Source organism: Eleutherodactylus coqui, chromosome 6 (genome assembly GCF_035609145.1).
Source record: "Eleutherodactylus coqui strain aEleCoq1 chromosome 6, aEleCoq1.hap1, whole genome shotgun sequence".
Taxonomy (NCBI): Eukaryota; Metazoa; Chordata; class Amphibia; order Anura; family Eleutherodactylidae; genus Eleutherodactylus; species Eleutherodactylus coqui.
The window spans coordinates 178,906,961-178,934,348 of NC_089842.1; the positions used below are offsets into that span (position 1 = coordinate 178,906,961).

The window sequence follows — 27,388 nt, forward strand, 5'->3', positions numbered from 1 at the left end:
TATTTAATGCACGATGTATATTACAAAGTGCATTAATATGGCCATACAGAAGTGTATAACCCCACTTGCTGCCGCGGGACAACCCCTTTAAGTCTTTATATAGCTCATTTTTTAGCGTTTTCGTGCTTCTTTAAAAAAATAAAATATTTATTTTATTTTATTTTTTTCTATAGCCGCATTTAGAAGACCACTAAGAATTTTCTTTTTCCATTAGTGGTGCTGTGTGAGGGCTTTATTTTTTTGTAGGACAAGTTGCAGTTTTCAATGTATCATTTTAGGCAAAGCTGTATAACGGCAGGTTCACACACTGCTTTTTTGAGCCAAAGCCGGAAGTGGATTCTAAAGATAAGGGAAATAAAAAGAAGTGTATTCTAGGTCTCCTTCCTGAGAGATCCTCTTCTGGCCCTGGCTTCATTTTTCTGTTGGAGTTGTACAAGGGCTTGTTTCTTTGCGGTGCAAACTGTAGTTTTGACTGATACAATTTTGGGGAACATATGACCTTCTGGTCAGCCAAGCTGACCAAAACATAAACTCAGTATTGCTCACTGTGTGGGTTAAAAACCCTTATTTTACCAAATTTTCCAAGATGGTCATCTAGATTGCTTGTTTTTCACTTACTCACCTGCAGAGTGTAACCTGTAAAAAGAAGAGTGGAAAAAACCAAAGCTAACTCACCTAATCCCGCTCTTCCCTCCGCTGTTTACCTAGCGCGTGAGCACGCTCTTGTCGACCTGGCTGTGTCTATCCTCTGTCGTCCTCGGAGAGTCCACGGCGAGTGCGCAAGCGCGCCGGGAAGGGGTGCATGCACACTCGCCGTTGAGTCTCCGAGGACGGCAGAGTTTAGATGCGGCCAAGCCAAATCAGTGGGCTACGTGTCAATTGTGACGTGTCGACCACTGACCCAGGCGGCAGGAATTGCTGTCCGGCATGGTCGGAAGCTGGAACTTTGTCAGCTTCTGCCCTGCGATCGGACGGCTGCCAGAGGGAAAGAAGAAGAGCAGCAGCCTTCCCCTGGGACCGGCCCTGTAAGGCACAGGCGAGTATGAATTTTTTTTTTCCCTGACAGAACCCCTTTAAATACTTTGATGGAAACTGAAAAGGAAAAAATAATGATTTATATATTTATAATTATATTCAATTCCTATTAGTTGACTAAAAAAATTATATGAACTCTTCTATATTACACTGCAGTACTTCTGTATTGATGAGTATTCTGGCTGTGCTGTTGTCCTATTACACCCTCATAAGGTGAACTAGGCCTCCAACTGACATGACAGCTGTTTACTAACCCATAATCACATGATAGGAGCTCCGTTCCTCTGTCTAAACACTTAAGGGGGTTAAAGAGATAGGTCAAGACAGCTCCTCTTTAGATTCATCTCTGCTGACTCTGTGCCAATATGCACGGCAAAGCTGACAATTTAGTAACAGTAACTAGAAGTGTCAAGTTGTTGTGTGCGCTCTAGTGGTGTGTAAAAACTTGAAAAATAAGGTTTTCTTTGCATGTAAAAAAACAGGTTTAAGTAATACTCATTTCGCAATTGAGATCCTTTAAATATTCTTTTGTTTCACTTGTTGGACCATCCAGTTTATACATCAGCATTTTTATTTCTTCTGTCTGATGTAGTGAAATTACAGCTCTGACAGGCCTGATCCAAGCAAATAGTCGTCATATACGAGTAATGTGGAAAAAAACAAGCAAATCAAAACCAGCAGTAAATTGTTCCAATACAACTTGGTGTCCTATATGTCATTTAGGATTACAGTAGTATAACGCACCATGCACACCCCAACTGTTAATAATTGACAGGTGAGCCAAGGTCAAGTGCTTTGGCAGTTTTTTAGCTCAATCACATAAGATCTCAGTTCTGCAGAGTTAAATACCCATACTCTCCTACCCAAGAGAAGCGTGGCTACCACCAACCACAGCTTCATTGGAGAGAGGAAGGTTGCTAAGGTGCCATAGGTTAACATCAAGAAGAAGATGGAGAAGATTTGCCATGCCAGCAGGAGAAACATGAAGAAGTGTATCGGGATGCAGACTATCTTCCTACTATGCTTCAGATGAGAGAAGAAACAGAATCCTCTACACCGCAGCAGCAAACACCAGCAGAGGTACACAGTCATGGGAATATTAAAGAACAACACATTATGTTATTTGCCCCCCCCCCCCCATGTATATAGCTACTCTGCACAATAGAAGTGCTTCTGATGCACAACATATAACAACATATAAACTAGATACATAATTCGCACAGTTAAAGTGAATGCTTGGGTGAATGACTATTCATTAACAAACCTGTGTTATTCCAACCATATATGTCAAGCTTCCTTCTAAGAAATGGCCCCCAACAACCACACCGAACGCAAAGCAAGCTCCCACGTGGCCATCAATTATTTCGCCAATAAACCAAGGACCTGCAAATTAATCAGTGTTACTTCCACATTTAAATAAGGACATGTGCGTTTGCATATATGTTTGTTTTAATGTTTTTTTCTTGCATATGAAACACATTTAGAGATCAAATATATATATTTTTTTTTCAAAATGCATGCTGCAATAATAACTCTGGTTACCAAGGAACACTAAAATTATTATATATATTTGCTCAGCCTACCAAATTTATCTTCATTTGGCCCAAAGCACACGGGCGTATTTGCATTGTAGAGTCTGGTGCGGGCATCCGCTCGCAGACGGAAAATCACAGTGTCTATTTTGCTCTGGATTTTGATGTGGACGGCTTCCGTTGCCTAGCGACAGCACGGCGTCATCTGTACTGTGCATGTGCGCTGGCCAGCACATCCGCATTACAGATAAAGAACACTGGACAGGGGGCACCAGCGGGCACGGCGGAATCCAACCCGGCCGTGTGCATTCAGCCTTTCGGTGCATTTACATGGGCTAGTGTGAAACCTCGAAGAAATGCAAAGCTACATCATGGTCGCAAACTTGCAATTGTTATGAGTTTTGCACACAAAAAAAAAACGCATCACATTTCTACAACCTGTTTTTCACGTTTCAAAAAAGCCACATTACACTCGCTTGCACATCGCGTGGCATTTGAGTACGATGTGATTCGAGTGTGATGTGATTTTTTACAGGTCCACTGAAAAGAATGGGCAATATTGCCCAAAAATAGGACCTGCTGTATTTCTTTCTTGCAACATAAATATGAGAGAAATCGCTCATGTAAATTGGAAATTGAAACCATTATTTTCAAAGGGTCTAACGAATTTTGAGCGCCTCGAAGCACACAAAACTCGCATGGGAATTTAGTTGTGTAAATGCACCCATCGGTGCAGGAAACAAATTTAATAGCGTTAAAAAAACATTAGGTAGACCAGTTACAATAGCATGAAAAACCACATATAGTAGTACTTTATTCTATAGAAATGCTCTATGAGGTATTCCACTTACCCACTGCTGTGTAGAGACTGAGCAGTAATATGGTATAGAAAAATGTATTGTTTTTGGATAGGACATGCATGGAGAAAGAGGCCAGTCTGAAATATCCAGGGGGGCCTAAAATATAAGAAAACCGATCAAAGGGGTTGTCCCGGGTTAGAAAAACATGACTGCTTTCTTTCAGAAAGTGCCACACCAATCCATGGATTGTGTATTAATAAAGTGAATGGAGGTGAGCTGCAATACTACATACAGCCAGTGAAAACGTATGGCACTGTTAGATTTAAATAGCAAAAACTTATCGTGGTTTTTTGAATCAGTTCACTAATTTGAGACCTATAGGCGAAGCTTATAGGCTCATGTAGTTTACATGCCAAGTCCAGGAACGCAAGTTTTATATTTGCTTTCCCTGCTGTTACCCAGTTCTCAGCACTCAAACCAGTCACTGAATAGACAGCTATGATGCCGACTCAATGCAATCAATGGCGGGTCCGAGTGCTGACAACAGGGAACGGCGAGGAAGGCAGATATAAAACTTACAACCTCAGACTCAGAGGTGCAAAAAGATGGTAACAGTCTCTTTAAGGGATTATAGTAGCTGATACTCTGAAGGCAGCGTAAGATGGCGACAGTCAATGATTACAGTGACATGTCTGCTGCGTAGATCCGTGCAGTAGTTTGGAAGAAAGTGACATTTAATTAGTAGCAGCACATGCATAAAGGACTACTTGAAGTAGTTCTGGATATTCATGAGCTGAAGGCTTGTCCTGATTACTTACCCTCAAGCCAGTGACTGAATGTTGTTTGCTTATCGCTGAGTATAGAGAGAACACTGCCAATCAGCAGGCCACTAGTAGGATTGCCACCTGACCGGTAATACACTGGCCTGGCCGGTATTTTTTTTTCTTTTACCAGCCCTATTAGAGGCCGGTATTTTTCAATGTTTCCTGCAGGAAAGGTTGGTGGAGGCCGGGTACATGGCCGGACTGCGAAGCTGGCGGCCGGCTTTGATCTCCTGCTAATAGTGTATGGGCTGCTAGGAGTAAGGGGCGGGGCTTATTAATGCAGCTCTATGGAAAGAAGAGGAAGCTGCTGCTGTGGTGAAAGGTAATGAGGAGGAGGAGAGAAGAGGGAGCAGAGTGTGAGGAAGGTAATGAGGAGGAGGAGGAGAGAAGAGGGAGCAGAGTGTGAGGAAGGTAATGAGGAGGAGGAGAGAAGAGGGAGCAGAGTGTGAGGAAGGTAATGAGGAGGAGGAGAGAAGAGGGAGCAGAGTGTGAGGAAGGTAATGAGGAGGAGGAGAGAAGAGGGAGCAGAGTGTGAGGAAGGTAATGAGGAGGAGCAGAGAAGAGGGAGCAGAGTGTGAGAAAGGTAATGAGGAGGAGCAGAGAAAAGGGAGCAGAGTGTGAGGAAGGTAATGAGGAGGAGCAGAGAAAAGGGAGCAGAGTGTGAGGAAGGTAATGAGGAGAGGGAGCAGAGTGTGTAGAATTAAGACCCCCTGTCCACGGCCAAGGCGGAATATCGCCAGCAATATTCCACTGCGGGGAGCGCTAACAGGTCTCTGCGGTGAGCCTATGTGACAGATTGGCTCAACACGGAGAATCTCAGTATGCCGTGATTTAGATCCCGCGAGTGGAGAAGCGCTATGATTATCCGCTCATAGACACCGAGGCTGCGGTTTCCATAGCAACGCTATGGCTGGATTATTGCCGCGGGTAACGCAATGAATGATCGCAGTGGACAGGCAGCCCAAAGAAGAGAAAAAAATGCTGTGGTAAGCCATGCCCCTTTTTAACCATGGGCGGTATTTTTTGTGACAAAGGTGGCAACCCTAGCCACAGGGTAGAGGGAGCATGGCTAGGTTGCAGCTCGTGAATACTTCTTGGTGCAGCTGCTACTAAGTGCAAGTTTCTCCCAAATTACTGCACAGAAACAGTAGACTCCCTGCAATCATCAAGCCTATCACTACCTTCTGCTGCTCTCAGTAAGCGCTACAAGAAGATGGTGACAGATTCTTAAAATGTAGCTTACAGGGCTCAAAGAAGCTGACAGACTCTTAAAATGGATCAAAAGATCATTGGGCAAAAGGATTGGAATGTAGCGCAAATGAAAAAGAAAAGCATACTTTACAATTTTTTTCTGTTTGCTTTAAACCAAAGTTGGAGTTTTTTTTTCTTATTTATTTTCTTACTTAGCATGCTCCTACATCTGTGAATGTCTTCATTACTGGAAGTAGTTAGACTACAGCATTAAAGGGACCCTTCACATAGGACAGAATATTCCACAACAGTGTTGTGGAATATTCATCCCCAAAATCCACACTACTAGCGTGCAGATTTTGTTGCAGAATTAAAGGAGTTGTCCCGTGAAAGCAAGTGGGGTTATACACTTCTGTATGGCCATATTAATGCACTTTGTAATGTACATCGTGCATTAAATATGTGCCATACAGAAGTTATATACTCACCTTCCCTGCGCTGGCGTCCCCGTCGCCATGGTGCCGTCTAATTTCAGCATCTAATCTCCCGATTAGACGCGCTTGCGTAGAAGGGTCTTCTCTCTTCTGCTCGGTTCGGGCACGAGCGGCGTTCTGGCTCCGCCCCCTTCTATGCGTCATCGCGTAGCTCCGCCCCATCACGTGTGCCGATTCCAGCCAATCAGGAGGCTGGAATTGGCAATGGACCGCACAGAGCCCACGGTGCACCATGGGAGAAGACCCGCGGTGCATCGTGGGTGAAGATCCCGGTGGCCATCTTGGAGAAGGAAGAAGGAAGAAGTCGCAGAGCGGGGATTCGGGTAAGTAAAATTTTTTTTTTTGTTTCAACAAGTCCCTTTGGTTTGTCCCGCGCTGAACGGGGGGGTCTATGAAAAAAAAAAAAAACCCGTTTCGGCGCGGGACAACCCCTTTAAAAACAGAATTCTGCCGGAAATTTTGCATAAAAGTCCAGTTAGCAGTGCAGATTTGGGGAGGAATTCAGGCACAGCGTATTTCACAAGGCTGTTGCAGAATATTCCGTCCTGTGTGAAGGTTATAAATGATTTTTCCACTTCCCCCTGAGAATAGTTCGCCTTTTGAACCGATAAAATATTAGTAAAATGAAGTGACTCAGTACAGCCAGAATAAACAGCACCTGCGACTGGAGAAGAGACAACCGTTTTAGTACATTTTCACAATACCTGATCCCACAAAGTCAAGGAACCAATATGATATATTGGATAATGAGACATAATAAAAAATGATCATGATAAAAATTAGCTTGCATCCATACACATTAACAAAACCATGCAGCTATTAACACGACTTAATCGCTGCACAGTGATGGTGGTAAAACTGTAGCATTATCGGTAGAACTGTCTTACTATTTAACAAGCTGTATAAAACACCCACTATATGTGGGTGTAGTTTCAGCCAAGTTGGGCAAGCAAATCAGTGTGTTCCAACCCTCAATGATGTTGGAGTAATAGGAGGTTCAGTTTCAAAACAGCTGAAAATCCACTAGTTTGTTCAGGATTATTTGAAATCCCAGCTCTGCTCCCTCCAATGTCACCAGCATCCTGATGCCTTCCAAGAGCGCCCCTGGCAGCCAAGGAAAGCAGTTCCATGAGCATGGCTTTCAAATATCCAGTGGAGGGAATGGGGCCTTGCCAGGGGACTCTTGCCCAGAGGAGTGCTGACCCAATGGAACCCAGAAAGGGAAGAGACCAGAGACCCCAAATGAACCCCCATCAATATGTTAAAAGAAAAAAAACAATACGGCCATCTCTGCTTCTACCTTTAGTAAGGACAGGAAACCACTGGGAAATTTATTGGGAAAGGGCTATGCAACCTTTCTGTGTCCCTGACCCTACAGAAGGAGGGGAGCAACCTCCATTGGGTGCTGTCATGAAGGGGGACGGAGTGGAAAAAGGCATTGTCCAAAGCCAACAACCCCTTTAAATCCAGATGGAATTCTCGGTCAGACAATTCCAGCAATGTTGCTCAGGTAGGCTATATGCTATACTAGCTGATATACCCAGCTTCGCCCGAGTTAATTTGGTACTGGTGTTTATCTGGTGTTCACACGGAAAATCTTATGAAGTCGCGGTTACTTTAGAGATACCGGGAAAAACATATGTTCACCATTTTGCATGGTTTTTTGAGTTACCCAGGAAACACCACGGGGAGGTAACCATGCGACGTTTCCTTTATATAAAATGACATCAGGAAGAGAGAGAATTAGATTCCATACGTAAAATTTAGACGCAAATTCTTTTGCACTTAGAATTGAACAATCAAGTTGGGACCCATTAACTGTTCCTATTTATGACATAATCAATGCCCGTTCCAAATTTCATGTTTCTATGACACCAAGAAGTGAGAGAATTAGATTCCGTACGTAAAATTTGGACGCTAGTTTTTTTGCGCTAGAATTGAATAATCGAATTGGGACCCATTAACTTTTCCCATTTATGACATTCAATGCTTATGGCAAATTTCATGTTTCTATGACATCGGGAAGTGAGAGATTTAGATTAGGTACGTAAAATTTCGACGCTAATTCTTTTACGCTAGAATTAAATAATCGAGTTGGGACCCATTAACTTTTCCTATTTGTGACATAATCAATGCTCCTGCCAAATTTCACGTTTCTATAACACCGGAAAGTGAGAAAATTACATTCTGTACGTAAAATTTGGACGCTAATTCTTTCGCGCATAGAATTGAATAATCGAGTTGGGACCCATTAGCTTTTCCTATTTATGACATATTCAATGCTCGTGCCAAATTTTAAGTTTCTATGACATTGGGAAGTGAGAGATTTAGATTATGTATTTTGGAGATAATCTATGCTTGTGCCAAAATTCATGTTTCTAGGACATCGGGAAGTTGGAGAACTTTTGGCGAATCAGTCAGTGATTCAGTGAGTGAGTCAGTGAGGGCTTTCGTCTTTATATATATAGATGGCTCAAGAAGAGGAGGGTCCTACAAAAATCACATGGGGAAACTAGCTAAGCAGGTTGTTGCTCTTGGAACAAGAGGACACCGTAATCTTAAAGAGACCTGCATAACATACGGTGGTGACCTGGTAAACATGAAATACATAGAACTTACAACAACATAATGATCCATAAGAAGAATTAAAGATGGAAAAATCCTAAAGCTGACAGCTGCATCATCCTCCAAGCTGAACAAGTGGCTTCTGGATTGACTTCCTTCTGCTGCATCCTATAAAGGAAAAGGTTACATAGTGACGGTGGGTACCATATTTTAAGAAGGAGTGGAAAAATAAAAGGAGTTAGTCAATATCACAACCACCTTTACATAGAAATCCACAGTCGTTGCTCATAGACAGACAGTAAATATTAACATTTTCCCTGGTGTGACGTACTGCAGCTCTCAAAGGGAATCTGTCACCATCTTTTGCAGCTCAAGGTAGCGACAGGCATGCCGATTACAGTGATATGCATGTCTGGTTGTTACTAATAAAATGCAAGTTTCTCCCAAAGTACAGCACAGATACGTGCAGCACTATAATCAGCGTGACTAACTACCTTATACTACCCTCAGTGAGGGCTGCAAAAAGATGGTGAGAGATTCCCTTTAAGGTTATTAGTGAGAAACAGTAATGTAGCATTTACTAAGAAAACAAAGCACTGAAGGGTGCTCAGCCGAGGGTGCATGCGCTTTGAATTCAAAGTGGGGAAAAAGCTGCTGCCATTACCAAAGAACAAAAGTATTGTGCAGTTGAAATTCAACGTGCCAAATCCTCATGTGCCTGATATTTGCTATCGGGGGAGAGTTGGGAGGCCACCACATACCTTAGACGATCAGTCTGTCCCACCAATATCAGCAGATTTGCTCGATCTATAGCAAATCTGTATAGCCGCTCTTAGCTAATACTGGGGAATTCAGAGAGCATGGACTACGTCTCTATTTGATCCTCATACCCCTGATAGGACATACTGAAAAAGGTTTCATATTCATGAAAAAAAAGTTACAGAAGTCTTTTTATGGTACTTTTAAAAGGCGTTGTCCCAAGAAGAAAACTTCTGTTCATTTGCCCTATAAGGCACTGAAGGTAAATGCTTGGCTGGCAGTGGAACCTGGGGTGAGGGTCACATTCAGCATTGGGTCATCTTTGATGGGAAAAGTCCTTTAACGAATATACTATATTGTAGATTAATATTACACAGTATATGCACGACAGAAAAAGCAAAAAACAAGCTGTCATTGACAACTCTAGATATCTTATCCCAAGTTTTTAGGATTTGACAGGCAGATCTTCCTGCAAAGGGTTATAGATGGTTGTTTGGAGTCCGACAAGTCACAGCACTCAGATTAACAAAGTCTTCTTTTATTAAAAGCACAATTACAAGAGGTGAATGAAGTAGCCCATGTCTGACTCATGATTTGTCAAGGCCTCCTCTATAGAATGTGTTCATGGCAATTCCATTATGCTGCTAATCATGATATTGTTACCTTGATATGAGAATGCAATTCTATATTATCAAGGCGAACAAAGGTAATTTTCAAGCTTCAGCACTATGGACATCTTTACAAGGACTATGTGATTGTAGTTAATGGAAGGCAAATGCAAGAAATCTGAAGTTCTCCATCTTCTAGTTGGTTTGATCCGGCTAATAATAATCACTATATTATACAATTATGTTTCACAATATAAAACCAAGTGGATGTAATATCTTATTTTTTTCTCATTTCACTTTCTACACAGTGTACAAAAGCAGGATATGTTGCAAAGATCCGGAACATATGGGCAGTGTTGTGCAAAACTGAAGCACTTTAGATAGAAGGCGCGTGTGAATGCAGCTATTTCCTTTTACCTCAGCTTTCACTTTGATCTCGTGGAGCCCAGTCTTATAATTTTCAGCCATCCATTCCAAGACATATAATGGACCAGATGAGTGCACAGCTTCCCCCACTTCTTTTCCATCTATGAAAACCTTTACGGACGTGATAGGATGCGGAGAAAACACCAGGATTCTATATGGTGAAAATAAATAAAAGCATTATTAGGGGACAGCCACTTCAGGGTGTCAAATTATTGGCCATGGTATAAAATAACATAAGGAGTAACACCTGGTACGTATAGTGTTTTTGATTTTTAATAAAAGGTCTTTTCTCAACTTATTTAAAAAAAACCAAAAACCTTTTGGTTAAAAAAAAACAACAAAAAAACCAGGACAGAAGAGCTAGTTTATTCTTTGTTTACGCAAGATAAACAAAATGAAAACTAAGCATAACGGAAGTCCTGTTGAAAGAAATCTGGATCCATTCAAGAATCCGTTCAAATAATCAGGATGGACGTTTTAACTGAGCCACACGTGTGTACAGGCCTCTAAGCGTGTTCACACGGAGCCAATTTGCTGTGGATTTTGGCACAGATTTTGGTGGGAAACTGCAGCAGATTTCATTCTTTCAATTGAACGGGTGAAATCTGCTGCAGATCTGCAACAAATCCACTACAGGTGATCGCACCCTAATACTCATCTTACTGGTTCTCCCACTAGCTTCTGTTAACCAGGCTCAAGTGATGATCTGTCTTCTCACCATGTGACCATTACAGCCAATCACTGGCATCGCTACACCAGCCTTACATCCGATGAAAGGTTACAGTAGTCAATTCTTGACGTACTACGTCATTGCTAGAGTGTAATAAAGGACCGGCGGGGGACCAGGGAAGCATCATAAGAGCAGCAGGCATTGGTAAAGTGAGTATTGCTCCTTATTTTACACTGATGTCAGCTGTTTGTAAAAGATTTCATGAAGCTGGAAACTGTTTCTGTAATGTAATTTACAATCTTTTATTATGATTACCATCATTACTAATTTTGCCCTGTACTTTCATCTGTACTTTTCAGTTTAGAAGTTCCATCTCAGGAGCTGCCGACCAGGAAACAACGGTTCTGTTTAAGTAATCACTGATTTCAAGGAGAACTGAAGGGCTTCAGTTCGCCTTCATTCTGTTTGATTTCTGTTTTTTTTTTTTAATTAAAATAATGCAGACTAGTAAGCAATAGTTTTGTAAAAAAATTTTTAAATCAAGATAGAAAAAAGGCTTCCATCTTTATGTCCCACATGGGTGACAGAACTAAAATATTTATCCCTTACAATATTTACTTACCGGTTTTAAAGAATGCCATAAGATGGAAGGAACTAACAAGGTATATTTATGAAGACTGGCGTTTCATGACTCCGTTTTAGGCCTTATTCACATGGACATATATTGGCCGGGTTTTCATGCCCGCCTGATATAAGCTGCCCCTCTCTGCAAGAGGCGGTGGCGGGATGGGGCGGGGGCTAGTGTGCTCAGCTCCTGCCCCCTGCCATTGTTTGCAATGGGAGGGGGGGGACAGGTGGAGTTAAGCTCCACCCCTCGCAAACATTTGTCAGGGGTAGAAAGGGGGCGGAAGCTCAGCACACTAGCTCCCGCCCCATCTCCTCTTCTTGCAGAGAGGCAGCGTATATCGGACGGGCGTGAAAACCCGGCCGATCTACGTCCATGCGAATAAGCCCTCAAACTGAAGTTTGCTGGACTAAAATGCACTGTTTATTAAAAGGCAAATGACTCTTAATTTGATATTTCTTAGGCTGCCTTTAAAAAACAGAAAATAAAATCTACTCTTAGTAGGAGAAGATTTTGATTTGCAACACTGACTTAAATTTGCCCCATCTCCCCCCAGTAAACTCACCTCTTTTCTCACTACTTTCCAAAAGTGTAGAGAGGAATAGTAAGTCACAAATTGCAGTGCAAAAGTAGCATGTTCCAAAATTGACTGAAATATCATCATGTGACAGCAAGGTGCCCCCTGCCACAGCAGAGGTGCAGGGTCCTAGCGAACCCTGATCAGCTGTGTTAGTGACTACTGTCACTGCAGGTGGAGGCTTTCCCTGTAACTGGAGATCCAGATATCAGAGCTAAAACCAAGCCATGTGGAGAGAAGAACTGCCTATAAAGCTTAGACCGGACTATGTGGAGGCACAGATCTGGAAAAGACTCCAAAAACTTCTGCAATACTCAAAAGTTCCCAAGAGCACAGCGGCCTCCATAATTCTTAAATAGAAGAAGTTTGGAACAACCAGGACTCTTCCTAGAGGTGATCAATCCACGCAACTAAGTAATCAGGGAGGAAGGGCCTTGGTAAGAGGTGACCAAGAACACACTGGTCACTCTGGCTAAGTGCCAAAGATCCTGTGTGCAGATGGGAGAAACTTCCAGAAGGTCATCCATCACTGTAGCCTCCACCAATCTGGGCTTTATGGCAGAGTGACCAGAAAGAAGCCTCTTCGTAAAAGACACAGTATGCTTGCAATTTACCAAAAGGCATCTAAAAGGACTCAGACTGTGAAAAACAAGATTCTCTGGTCTGATGAAACCCAAATTGAACTTTTTGGCTTTAATTCTAAGCATTATGTCTGGAGGAAACAAGGGACTGCTCATGATCTGCCCAATACCATCCCTACAGTGACCCATAGTGGTGGCAGCATCATGCTGTAGAGGCGTTTTTCAGCAGTTGGAACAAGGAGTCAGGGTTGATGGAAAGTTGAATGGTGCAAAGTACAGAGATGTTTCACCTTCCAACAAGGCAATGGCCCCAAGTAAACAGCCAAAACACCACAGAAGTGGCTTAGGGACAACTCTATAAGATGCCCTTGAGTGGCCCAACCAGAGTCCTTACTTGAACAATTGAACATCTCTGGAGAGATCTGAAAATGTCTGTCCACAGACTGCCCCCATCCAACCTGACAGAGCTTACAAAGGACCTGCAGAGAAGGCGGCAAACAAAAACCCCAAATCCAGGTGTGCAAGACTTGTAGCATCATATCCAAAAAGACTGGAGGCTGTAATTGCTGCCAAAGGTGCTTCAACTGAGTACAGGGTGTGAATACATAGATCAGCGAAAATTATTAGTTTTTCATTAAAAAAAAAACTACAAAGATTTTGCATTGGCCACAACATAACAAAATATAAAAAGTGAAAGGGTCTAAAGACTTACCAAATGCACTGTATATAATGACATTTTATATATGACTCAGGAGATGAGCTATATCAGTGATGGCGAACCTTTTAGGGACCGAGTGCCCAAACTACAACCCAAAACCCACTTATGTATCGCAAAGTGCCAACACGTCAGGGGGCGGGGCTTATCACGACGTATGATTTTACTCCATCGTTCTAAAAAGGACAGGGCCGCTTCAAAATAGACAGCGTGCAGATTTTGACTGTTTTTTGGATGCAGAAATACTGCAGAATGTCCTCAGCGGAAATTTCTGTGGAAAATTCTGCAGCATTTCTGCATCTAAAAAGTAGTCAAAATCTGCACCCTGTCTATTTTGAAACAGCCCTGCCCATTTCTGCCGCATGTAAACATACCCCAGCGATAATAATCACCCCACAGCAATAATAGTGACACCCCCTCAAGCAGCCCCAGCGGTAATAGTGACATCCCCCAGCGGTCCCCCAGCAGTAGTAATAGTGACACCCCCCCATTAGTAATAAGAGTGACATACCCCAGCGGTCCCCCAGCAGTAATAATAGTGACACCCCCCCATTAGTAATAAGAGTGACATACCCCAGCGGTCCCCCAGCAGTAATAATGCCCACTTCCCCCCCCCCCCCAGCGGTTCCCACAGCAGTCATAATACCCCCCCAGTTGTCCAGCAGCAGTCACAATGCCACCCCCAGCTGTTCGCCAGCAATAATAATGCCCCCTTCCCCCCAAGCGGTTCCCCCAGCAGTCATAATGGCTCCCCCCCAGCGGTTCTCCTGGCAGTCATCATGCCCCCCTTCCCCCCCAGCGATTTTCTTGGCAGTCATCATGCCCCCCCCTTCCCCCCCCAGCGATTCTCCCAGCAGTCATGCCTCCCCTCCCCTGCCAGCGATTCTCCCAGCAGTCAGAATGTTTCCAGGTGTCAGAATGTCTCCCATCCCCTCCCCTCAGCGATTCTCCCAACAGTCTGAATGTCTCCCATCCCCCCCCTCAGCGATTCTCCCAGCAGTCAGAATGCCTCTCATCCCCCCCCCCCAGCAATTCTCCCAGCATTCAGAATGTCTCCCCCCCCCCCGCCGTCGATTCTTCCAGCAGTCAGAATATTTGCCCCCTGCCCCACATACTTACCCCTCCTCCTCGTGGGAGCGCCGCTCCTCTCCTGTCTGATTCCAGGTGCATACTGAAGGCAGTGTGCTTCTGTTGGATGCCTTCTCCCCCTGCTCTTGCGGAACCAAAGTAGGAGACGTCGGGGGACGGGGGAGGAGGATCCGGTTGCACACTGACTCACAGTGTGCACCGGGATCAGCACAGATAGCAGCGCTGAGTGAATGTCAGCAGGGGAGCCGCGGCCCCTGCAGGCATTCACTAAGGTGGTGAGCGGCCGATGGCTCTGCGTGCCAGCAGGGAGGGCTCTGCGTGCCGCCTCTGGCACGCGTGCCATAGGTTCGCCACCACTGAGCTATATCCTCCCCTCTTCTCACAGTCTTGTGCCTATAGGGTAACTGGCTGGAGAAGAAGCCCTCCTCTATTGCTCTGTCTGCAATAGGATACCAGGAATGCCAACCCTCCTCCGCAATCCCCATCAATTACCTGTCTGTCTGGTAGGCAAATAGGAGATCGTACAACACCTCTACAGTGCCACTTATTGAAAGGCAGCTTTCCTATAAGTCAACACCCAACATTCTAAGTCTTCTCCAGAAAACTCTGGTTTTGGCTTATATTCCCAGACATGTTACAAGCCCTGTTAAAAGCTTGCACATTGACTTATAGGTGGCGCTGTAGAGGCATTGTACCTTCATTTGCATACTAAATTTCCCAGAGAAGCATTGCATAGTTTTACAAGTCTCCACGACTACTTGGCAGTCTCCACAAGTTAAAACTGTACCCCTCCCATTAGTCACAAATTGAATGGATGAAGAGGAAATTAACATCTGTGTTTTTATTTTATAAGACAGCTGTAGGAGCATGCAGGAAATTCTACAGGCGGCGCGGGCAAGTTTATCTCTGGCTCACATTAATTATTTCTAGGTCTAGCATTCCCTTCAAGGTATAAATAGCTGTCCTGTGCTATTTGCAGTATAATTGCTTACTAAAATGTCTCAGCAGAGACCTTTTGATAGACGGCATCCCAATCCTAGTTTTTTTTTTGAGAAACAGAGGGAATCTACAAGCTGCTAAGAGATCTAATATGTTGTAACTATTTTTTTGCGTATGATATTGAGCACTACTAATCAGAAGCAAAATAATTGGGTGGTGCAGAAGTAGTCATAATGCAATGCAAGTATAAAATTAGTTTATTGACAAATTGTAACAAATGGAAATTAACCCCTTAACGTTGCCCCATCGGGAAACTACGTCCTCAGCAAGTGGGCTTTAATCCTAGAGGACGTAGTTTTATGCATCCTCTTTGGATTAATGCCCACTTGCCTGAGGTGCCCGCAGGTATCCGACAGCATGGAGCTGTCATCCCAGGATGCGGGCAGTCCCCCCCGGCATTGCGATCGGCGCTATCCAATGGATAGCGCCGATCGCAAAAAAGGAAATAAAAAGGTGTAAAAGGTCAGATATTCAGCTGCCCTGATGGATCGGATCCATCAGGGCAGCTGAAAATACTCACGCGGCTTGTCGGCGGAGTCCCCCGGAGATCTGGTCCTCCCGGACCCGCCGCCGGCCTTTAGCGCATGCGTGCCAGATGATGACATCACACGCATGTGCAGAAGCCCGGGAGCCCCCGGCAAATTTAAAACCTCCTGGCTCCCGGCTCCTGAAGGTAGCCGGGAACCAGGAGGTGTTACCGGGCCCGCGATCGCCGCTATCCATTGGATAGTGGCGATCGTGAAAAAGTTTAAAAAGTTTTTAAAATAAGGAAAGTTTCACCTCCCCTCATGGATCGGATCCATGAGGGGAGGTGAAAATACTCACCCCCGGTCCTCTGTGGTGTCCCGGTCTTCTGGGACCGGAGTCCCCTTCTGCGCATGTGCGCCCGATGATTGACATCGGGCACGTGCACAGAGAGGCTCGAGCCCCGGGAAATTTAAAATCCCTCTGCTCCTGGCTGCCATGTGTAGCCAGGAGCAGAGGGATGTCCCTGCAGAGATGATCACTGTTATCCAATGGATAACAGTGATCATGTATAGTAAAAAAAAAAAAGTGTAAAAAAGCTTGTGTTTCATCTCCCCCCACGGATCATATCTGTGAGGGAGGATGAAATGACGTACCTAAGGCCCGCGGATTTATCCGCGGACCTAACCCTAGCTTCTGCGCACGCGCATGTCGCCAAAATGGCAGGCGCATGCGCGAAAGCTGTGGTAATTTAGAATCTCCCTGCTCCTGGCTACAAAACTTAGCTGAGAGCGTGGAGATTTCACGGGGGGGGGGCGCAGTGAGCGGTTCCTGATCACGTGTTCACCATTATCCAATGGATAATGGCGATCACGTAAAAGTAAAAAAAAGGTGAAGGTTCATCTCCCCTCACCGATGCGATAAAACGCAGATCAATCGCATTGGAATACACAACTCCGCTCACATTAGTGGGTTAGAATTGCGTAATCCATTCGCAGAAAAGAGAACGCAGCAGATTTTACCGCAGATTTCCGTAACATAGAGCCCATTTTGCTCCATAGTCGTGGATATACACGCAGCCCATACGCAACTACATTGTATACGGGCTGCAGGTACCCGTGTCATCGCTAAGCAACGGTGCCAGAAATACAAACAAAAAATATATATATATACTGCGCATGACCACCTGTGTGAGTAGGCAGTTATGCGCAGTACATTACGTGGCCGTACGCAGGGTCACAGTCGGGCTCACAGATGAGATCCGCTGCGGGCCTCCGCAAGCGGATTCTGCCTACGGCCGCATGAGCCTGGCGTTATTCAGACCGCTACCTGTAATACATATTTTACAAGAAGCCCCGGGAACGTTCGCCTTCATGCAGTTCCAGGAGCAGCTTGTTGAGCGCCTTCTGTGTGAGACCGCCGCACCTCATCAAGCTTACGGAGACTCACAGAGCGCCACTTCTTACACCCCATACCTGCCACTGAGGTCACGAAATACCCCCAAAAAGCATGAGAGGAGGGGGGGATACACGGTTTTATTGCCCCATGTACCCATCCCAACCAGCCTCCGTAATTACCCCTGTCTTTGGAAATACTACACAGTTCACATTATTACTTTTATCTAAGATTTGGGGACCGCCGAAAAGGGCGCGGAGTGTGTGTGTTCCGTACAAGTGGGCAATGGGTTCTGGAATTTATTCAGTTGTACCCTGCAATCCAACGGGTGTTCCCTCCATTATAGGCCTTGCCATGTTTCCTGTAAGTAAATTAGAGCCATAAGGGGTATGTTTTTGAACATGGGACAAACGGGGGTATCCATTTTGGGGTGAAGGTCTTCATTCCTATGTACACTGTACAAAAAAAACAGTTTTTAAATTGACAAAATTGCCCCAAAAAATGAAAATTGTCATTTTTTCCTTCTGCTTTGCTTAGATTCATTCAAATACTGTGGGGTCAAAATACGCAGTACACCCCTAGATGAATTCTTTAAGGGGTCTAGTTTTTAAAATGGGGTTATTTGAGGGGGTTCTTTATAGTTTTGGATGCTCAATGGCTCTATAAGTGGGCAATGGGGCCTGGAATTTATTCAGTTGTACCCTGAAATCCAGCGGGTGCTCCTTCCATTATAGGCCTAGCCATGTGTCCTTTAAGTAGATTAGGGCCACAAGGGGTATGGTTCTGAACACGGGACAAACAGGGGTATCAATTTTGGGGTGAAAGTCTTCATTCATGTGTGTGCTGTACAAAAAAAACAGTTTATAAATTGATACAACTGCCAAAAAAATGAAAATTGCAATTTTTTCCCTACTGCTTTGCTTGGATTTATTCAAAAATTGTCAGGTAAAAATATACAGTACACACCTAGATAAATTCGTTAAGGGGTCTAGTTTTCAAAATGGGGTCACTTGTGGGGGTTCTCTTTGGTTTTGGCCGCTCAAGAGGTCTACAAATGTGCTATGGGGCCTAAAACGCCTTCAAGGAAAATTTCAGTTCTGAAAGCCACCGACTACTCCTTACATTTTGGGCCCCGTTGTGCATCCAGACATAAGATTAGGGCCACAATGGGTATGTCTCTGAACACGGGAGAAACAGGGGTATCCATTTTGGGGTGCAAGGCTTCATTTATGTGTGTGCTGTACAAAAAAAGCTGTTTTTAAAATGACAGAATTTACAAAAAAACAAAAATCACAATTTTTTCCTTTTGCTTTGCTTGAATTCATTCAAAAACTGTGGGGTCACAATAGGTAGTACACCCCTAGATAAATTCGTTAAGGGGTCTAGTTTTCAAAATGGAGTCATTTGTGGGGATTCTCCATGGTTTTGGCCGCTCAAGAGCTCTACAAAAGTGCTATGGGGCCTAAAATGCCTTCAAGCAAAATTTCAGTTCTGAAAGACACCGACTACTCCTTTCATTTTGTGCCCTGTTGTGCATCCAGACATAAGATTAGGGCCACAATGGGTATGTTTCTGAACACGGGAGAAACGGGGGTATCCATTTTGGGGTGTAAATCCTCATTTTCATGGGCACTATAGGGAAAAAATATATCTTTAAAATGACATATTTGCAAAAACATGAAATTTTATTTTTTCTCCTCTAAATGTAATTAATTCCTGAAAAAAAATGGTGGGCTCAAAATACTCATGACCCCCCTCAGTGAATACATTAAGGGGTGTAGTTTTAAAAATGGGGTCATTTGGGGGGGTATTATTCTGACACTCATGAGCCTTTGCAAACTTGGCTTGGTGCAGGAAAACAAAGTGCTCCTCAAAATGCTGAAAAGTAATGTTAAATTTGTACGTCCTCTAAATGGTTAAAAAAAAAAAACACTAAAGTTTTTCAAGTGTGCGACCAGAATAAAGTAAACAGATGGAAATATATATCTTATCAAAAAATTGGTACAGTATGTTTGAACATATTTGAGATATTACGGTTGAAAATGTGAAAAAAATGACAATTTTTTCAAAATTTTTCCAATATTGGCACTTTTAATAAATATACACAAATTATATCGGTCTCTTTTTACCACCTAAATGAAGTACAACATGTGGCGAAAAAACAATGTCAGAATCACTTGGATATGTAAAGCCTTTACGGAGTTATGCTATGTTGAACGACGCATGTCAGATTTCCAAAATTTGGCTCCGTCACTAAGGCGCAAACAGGCTTTGTCACTAAGGGGTTAAACTTTCAAAAAGGTAATCAATCTAATGTCCGTTTCTGACATAATGATCAACCATTGCATCCTCAAGAGCAATGCAAGCTTGGAGACGATAAGCCACATGCTTGCGTGCATCCTTGCACATTTGAACTGGAACGTTATTGAATTCCTCAGTATTAGCAAGCTCCAACTCATCAACTGTTGAAATGGGATACGTATACATTTTATCCTTAAGATAGCCCCAAAGGAAAAAGTCAAGTTGGGTAAAATCCAGAAAGTGAGCCAGCCAGCCCACTGGCTCACGTCTGTTTATCCGACTCTCATCTAACCAGTTACAATGTGCATAAAGAGCTGGGGCTGTCCTGCTGTCAACACATGTTGCTGAAAATATCCCAACCCCGGATGATGGGATGAACAGTGTGTTGAAGCAGATCCAAGTAACACTTTCCCGTCACAGATCCCTAAAACAAAGAACGCTCAAAGAGCGTATCAATCCCAAATCTGCAGATAAGGGAGATGGAATAATACCGCCACAGTGCCACCTATTGGAAGGCAGCATTTCTTCAAGCCAAAATTAGACTATATACAAGCCTTGTAACAATGACTGGGAATTAAAAGCAAAGCCAGACTCCATGTACAGACAGCTGTTTCAGGGTATTTGCCCTTCATTAGTGTACAGTAGGAGTCTGGCTTTGCTAGTGGGAGGCCTGGGATGGGGGTGTAATCTCAAATATGAAACTCCTTCCCAGACCAGCACACCTGGCATGCAGTTATCCACCAAAATTGTCACTTCAGGGTTTTCAGGTCATCAATAAAAACAGTTGTGTCTATTAACGCCACCGGATACATGGAACTTGGCCTCATCATTCCACAGTATTCCTCGTTGCAATTGAAGTTTGCCTTCATTGAGGAATTTAATCGTTCCAATTCAAATGTATAGAGATGTGCGAGAACATGTGGCTTATCGTCCCCAAACTTGCAATTTGCTACATGCACGTCACACACTGCTATATACATTGTTCCTCCAATAAAACAGGGATCAGAAGCAGAGATTAAGGACTTGTGATGTCACTGTCATGCTCTGCCACTGATCACATGACTGATGTCAGAGGTCCTGCACCCTTGTGCAGATTATGGGCGGACTACAAACCCCCCACGGCCTCAGTTGCAATGGAATACTAACGAACACCTAGACAGACAGCAGCTGTGTGCGTACAGGACCTGTGATGATGTCACAGTTAGGTGATCATGGGTGGTGCATGAAAGTCACTCACAAACCCACTCACTCATGGACGGACAGGTCGTCGTTAATAGTTTGACTACTACTGCTATTACTACACGGATTGATGAAGGAGCTTACCACCTAGAGCCACAGTACAGACCGATTACACAAATTCTGGCTGAGGATGTTAATATATTTTGCTTATTTCAGCCATTAACAGTATTTTGCACTAAACCATGTGCCAGGGCAAGACATCACAGGATACTGTAGGTTTCAGTGAATGATAATGAACCCCAGCTAACGCAAACTTGCAAAAGTATTTTTTTGTAATTATTTGAATGCAGCTAAAATAATAAAATTAAAGGGATTTCTTAGGAATGAACTATTGATGACCTATCTCCAAAATTGGTATTCATCAGCTGCTTTGTCAGTGTATGGAACCAATGTGCTGTTGAAAATGCACAGCTCTATACACACTGCAGTGGCCTGTGATGGTATTGCAGGCGAAGATCCTGGGAACTTCAGCTGCGATAGCATCCCACACCACTGCAGTGTGTATAGAACATCCCCTATGACTTCCATTGGCTACAGCTCCTACAGTCTACAAACACACCTTGTATAGTCTGATCCCTAGTCATTTTTACTTAAGGCTTTTGCACAGTTACTCGATTTCTCATTGGTTGTGAAGCAGGATATACTTTTTAGGGAGTGGTCATACTTTTTTTTTCAGTTTTAATCAGCAAGTTGACGTATTTTAACAGACAAGCTTGTCTTATTATTCATAGTATTGACATCTTTAATGACCTATGCATTATTTTCAAGGCCAGATAAAATGGAAATACCTGATATGTGTTGAGTGCAGGATCCGTTGTAAAGGCTCCTCTGCAGGATTTGTGTAGAGTGCAGATTTAGGATTGGTAATAAGGATAGCAGGCCATTCATCAAATTGGAGGTCTACAAAGCTGAACAAGTCATGATCAAAGGCAAAGATGCGGTATCTGGGGAAGAAAAAAAAAGGGGTAAGGATAGGAGAACGAACATAGTATACATATACAGAAAAGGGGAGTCACATAACAGTATAGCATGTTTTACCTTCTGTTATGCATCCAATCTCCCAACTCCAGTTCCAATGTCCCTTGATGATGCTGGGAGTGCAGGACTGGGGCTAACCCTCCCAGGGTGTGCAGGTGACCACACATGTATGCCACAGCTGAACTAGAGAAGAACCCACTGTTAGGTCTAATTTTTCTGGCTTTACATGGCGTGATCGAAATCAAAGACAACTTTCCAATGCTTACACAGTTTAATATCCATTTTTAATAGAGATGAGCGAGCACCAAAATGTTCGGGTGCTCGTTACTCGAGTCGAACTTTCCGCGATGCTCGAGGGTTCGTTTCGAGTAATGAACCCCATTGAAGTCAATGGGCGACTCGAGCATTTTTGTATATAGCCGATGCTCGCTAAGGTTTCCATTTGTGAAAATCTGGGAAATTCAAGAAAGTGATGGGAACGACACAGAAACGGATAGTGCAGGCGAGGGGCTACATGTTGGGCTGCATCTCAAGTTCCCAGGTCCCACTATTAAGCCACAATAGCGGCAAGAGTGCCCCCCCCAACAATTTTTACTTCTGAAAAACCCTCATTAGCAATGCATACCTTAGCTAAGCACCACACTACCTCAGACAAAGCACAATCACTGCCTGCATGACACTCCGCTGCCACTTCTCCTGGGTTACATGCTGCCCAACCCCCCCCCCCCCCCCCCCCGCACGACCCAGTGTCCACAGCGCACACCAAAGTGTCCCTGCGCAGCCTTCAGCTGCCCTCATGCCACACGCTGGCCTCATAGCCACACCACCCTCATGTCTATTTATAAGTGCGTCTGCCATGAGGAGGAACCGCAGGCACACACTGCAGAGGGTTGGCAGGGCCAGGCAGTGACCCTCTTTAAAAGGGACGGGGCGATAGCCCACAATGCTGTACAGAAGCAATGAGAAATCCAATCCTGTGCCACCTCCATCAGGAGCTGCACACGTGGGCATAGCAATGGGGAACCCATGTGCCACACACTATTTATTTTGTCAAGGTGTCGCATAGCTCAATCGACACTGCAAGGGGAAAGCCGTCTGTGCTCTGCCCCCTTCCCAAGTCAGTCAGTGTCTTTGTGCCAGACAGGTCAAACACCGCGATGGGAACTAAGTTTGCACCAACAGCATAGGTGGGTCCTAGGAAACCCAAGACATGAACCAAAAATTGATCTGACCGGCCAAACATGGCAGACTTGCACCGCGCCCACGACATAGGCCTCGGCCCACAGCTTCAGCAATCCTAGGCAGGAAGCGGACTTTCACTGCACCCAGGACATAGGCCTCTGCACAAACCCTCAGCAATCACGGGCCTACAGCGGACTCCTATGCTAGCGTAGCTGTGCACGTTTCATTAGCGCTGTTTTGCTCCTGTAGTTTGTCCCAATGCAAACCGTTTCCACACCACAGTGACATAGCATTAGCAGCGGTATAGTCAGAGCCCAGAATTAGTAACATTTCAGCGGTAGCATTAGGGACAGGCCCCAGTAACATATCACTAGCAGCAGTATAGGGGAGCACAGTATTAGTTCCATTTCAGTAGTAGTTGCAGTCTAGACAGGCCCCAGTAACATATCACTAGCAGCAGTATAGGGGGAGCACAGTATTAGTTCCATTTCAGTAGTAGTAGCAGTCTAGACAGGCCCCAGTAACATATCACTAGCAGCAGTATAGGGGGAGCACAGTATTAGTTCCATTTCAGTAGTAATAGCAGTCAAGACAGGCCACAGTAACATTCCCGTTGCAGCAGTTTAGGGAGATAACAGTCTCTTTCACATTTCAGTAGTTGCAGTATAGACAAGGCCCCAGTTACATTTATGTAGCAAAAGTGTAGGCCAACCCCACACACCTTGCTGTAGCATGAGTGCAGGCGAAGCCCATAAAAATTACTAGGATTACACTGTAGACGAGAGCCCAAAAAAATTGGTGTACCAACAGTACTAATGTACCTCAGAAAAATTGTCCATGCCCAACCAAGAGGGCAGGTGAAACCCATTAATCGCTTTGGTTACTGTAGCTTAATTTGTAACTAGGCCTGGAGGCAGCCCAGTTAAAATAAAAATTGGTTCAGGTGCAAGTTTCAACGCTTTAATGAGAATTGAAACGTATAAACATTGTTTACAAAAGTAATATGACTGAGCCTTGTGGGCCTAAGAAAAATTGCCCGTTCAGCGTGATTACGTGAGGTTTCAGGAGGAGGAGCAGGAGGAGGACGATGAATATAATACACAGATTGATGAAGCTAAAAGGTCCCCGTTTTTTATGGTGATAGAGAACGATGCTTCCATCCGCGGGTGCAGCCTACGTATTGCTGTCCGCTGGTGGAGAAGAGAAGTCTGGGGAAATCCAGGCTTTGTTCATCTTTATGAGTGTAAGCCTGTCGGCACTGTCGGTTGACAGGCGGGTACGCTTATCCGTGATGATTCCCCCAGCCGCACTAAACACCCTCTCTGACAAGACGCTAGCCGCAGGACAAGCAAGCACCTCCAGGCATACAGCGCGAGTTCAGGCCACGTGTCCAGCTTCGACACCCAGTAGTTGTAGGGAGCAGAGGCGTCACGGAGGACGGTCGTGCGATCGGCTACGTACTCCCTCACCATCCTTTTACAGTGCTCCCGCCGACTCAGCCTTGACTGGGGAGCGGTGACACAGTCTTGCTGGGGAGCCATAAAGCTGGCAAAGGCCTTGGAGAGAGTTCCCCTGCCTGCGCTGTACATGCTGCCTGATCTCCGCGCCTCCCCTGCGCCTTCTGCCACTAGCGCTGTCGGATGGGAATTTTACCATCAGTTTGTCTGCCAGGGTCCTGTAGTATAGCATCACTCTCGAACCCCTTTCCTCTTCGGGTATGAGAGTGGAAAGGTTCTCCTTATACCGTGGGTCGAGCAGTGTGTACACCCAGTAATCCGTAGTGGCCAGAATGCGTGTAACGCGAGGGTCACGAGAAAGGCATCCTAACATGAAGTCAGCCATGTGTGCCAGGGTACCTGTACGCAACACATGGCTGTCCTCACTAGGAAGATCACTTTCAGGATCCTCCTCCTCCTCCTCAGGCCATACACGCTGAAAGGATGACAGGCAAGCAGCATGGGTACCCTCAGCAGTGGGCCAAGCTGTCTCTTCCCCCTCCTCCTCATCCTCCTCATGCTCCTCCTCCTCCTCAACGCGCTGAGATATAGACATGAGGGTGCTCTGACTATCCAGCGACATGCTGTCTTCCCCCGCCTCCGTTTCCGAGCGCAAAGCGTCTGCCTTTATGCTTTGCAGGGAACTTATCAAGAGGCATAGCAGAGAAATGGTGACGCTAATGATTGCAGCATCCCCGCTCACCATTTGGGTAGACTCCTCAAAGTTTCCAAGGACCTGGCAGATGTCTGCCAACCAGGCCCACTCTTCTGTAAAGAATTGAGGAGGCTGACTCCCACTACGCTGCCCATGTTGGAGTTGGTATTCCACTATAGCTCTACGCTGCTCATAGAGCCTGGCCAACATGTGGAGCGTAGAGTTCCACCGTGTGGGCACGTCGCACAGCAGTCGGTGAACTGGCAGATTAAACCGATGTTGCAGGGTGCACAGGGTGGCAGCGTCCGTCTTGGACTTGCGGAAATGTGCGCTGAGCCGGCGCACCTTCCCGAGCAGGTCTGACAAGCGTGGGTAGCTTTTCAGAAACCGCTGAACCACCAAATTAAAGACGTGGGCCAGGCATGGCACGTGCGTGAGGCTGCCGAGCTGCAGAACCGCCACCAGGTTACGGCCGTTGTCACACACGACCATGCCTGGTTGGAGGCTCAGCGGCGAAAGCCAGCGGTCGGTCTGCTCTGTCAGACCCTGCAGCAGTTCGTGGGCCGTGTGCCTCTTCTCTCCTAAGCGGAGTAGTTTCAGCACGGCCTGCTGACGCTTGCCCACCGCTGTGCTGCCACGCCGCGCGACACCGACTGCTGGTGACGTGCTGCTGCTGACACATCTTGATTGCGAGACAGAGGTTGCGTAGGAGGAGGATGATGGTGGTTTAGTGGAGGGAGCATACACCGCCGCAGATACCACCACCGAGCTGGGGCCCGCAATTCTGGGGGTGGGTAGGACGTGAGCGGTCCCAGGCTCTGACTCGGTCCCAGCCTCCACTAAATTCACCCAATGTGCCGTCAGGGAGATATAGTGGCCCTGCCCGCCTGTGCTTGTCCACGTGTCCGTTGTTAAGTGAACCTTGGCAGTAACCGCGTTGGTGAGGGCGCGTACAATGTTGCGGGAGACGTGGTCGTGCAGGGCTGGGACGGCACATCGGGAAAAGTAGTGGCGACTGGGAACCGAATAGCGCGGGGCCGCCGCCGCCATCATGTTTTTGAAAGCCTCCGTTTCCACAAGCCTATACGGCAGCATCTCCAGGCTGATCAATTTGGCTATGTGCATGTTTAACACTTGAGCGTGCGGGTGCGTGGTGGCGTTCTTGCGCTCAAACAGTTGTGCTAGCGACGGCTGGGCGCTGCGCTGAGAGACATTGCTGGATGGGGCCGAGGACAGCGGAGGTGAGGGTGTGGGTGCAGGCCGGGAGACGGTCGTGCCTGTGTCCTGAGAGGGGGCTTGGATCTCAGTGGCAGGTTGGAGCACAAGGGGAGAGGCAGTGGTGCAAACCGGAGGCGGTGAACGGCCTTCGTCCCACCTTGTGGGGTGCTTGGCCATCATATGCCTGCGCATGCTGGTGGTGGTGGCTCTCCGGCTGATCTTGGCGCGACAAACCTTGCACACCACAGTCCGTCGGTCATCTGCACTCTCAGTGAAAAACTGCCACACCTTTGAGCACCTCGGCCTCTGCAGGGTGGCATGGTGCGAGGGGGCGCTTTGGGAAACAGTTGGTGGATTATTCGGTCTGGCCCTGCCTCCACCCCTGGCCACCGCACTGCCTCTTCCAACCTGCCCTGCTGCTGCACTTGCCTCCCCCTCTGAAGACCTGTCCTCAGTAGGCTTAGCAAACCAGGTGGGGTCAGTCACCTCATCGTCAAGCTGCTCTTCCTCTGAATCCTCTGTGCGCTCCTCCCTCGGACTTACTGCCCTTACTACTACCTCACTGCTAGACAACTGTGTCTCATCGTCATCGTCCTCCTCACCCACTGAAAGCTCTTGAGACAGTTGCCGGAAGTCCCCAGCCTCATCCCCCGGACCCCGGGAACTTTCCAAAGGTTGGGCATCGGTCACGACAAACTCCTCCGGTGGGAGAGGAACCATTGCTGCCCAATCTGGGCAGGGGCCCGAGAACAGTTCCTGGGAGTCTGCCTGCTCCTCAGAATGTGTCATTTTCATGGAGTGAGGAGGCTGGGAGGAAGGAGGAGCAGCAGCCAGAGGATTCAGAGTTGCAGCTGTGGACGGCGTAGAAGACTGTGTGGTCGATAGATTGCTGGATGCACTTTCTGCCATCCACGATAGGACCTGCTCACACTGCTCATTTTCTAATAAAGGTCTACCGCGTGGACCCAT

At 45.7% G+C, this 27,388-nt stretch overlaps 1 protein-coding gene across 1 annotated transcript; it reads right to left on the reverse strand.

Moving 5' to 3' along the window:
* Nucleotides 1-6,432: 6,432 nt before the first annotated feature.
* On the reverse strand, nucleotides 6,433-22,047 carry LOC136571789 (transmembrane protein 62-like). The gene is made up of 5 exons (XM_066572418.1): nucleotides 21,929-22,047; nucleotides 21,679-21,834; nucleotides 10,226-10,385; nucleotides 8,496-8,609; nucleotides 6,433-6,540 (listed from the first exon to the last, which is right to left on the reverse strand). Exons 1-5 carry the CDS (start codon nucleotides 22,033-22,035, stop codon nucleotides 6,433-6,435), a joined length of 645 nt encoding a protein of 214 aa, XP_066428515.1. The 5' UTR covers nucleotides 22,036-22,047.
* Between the last annotated feature and the right edge of the window lie 5,341 nt (nucleotides 22,048-27,388).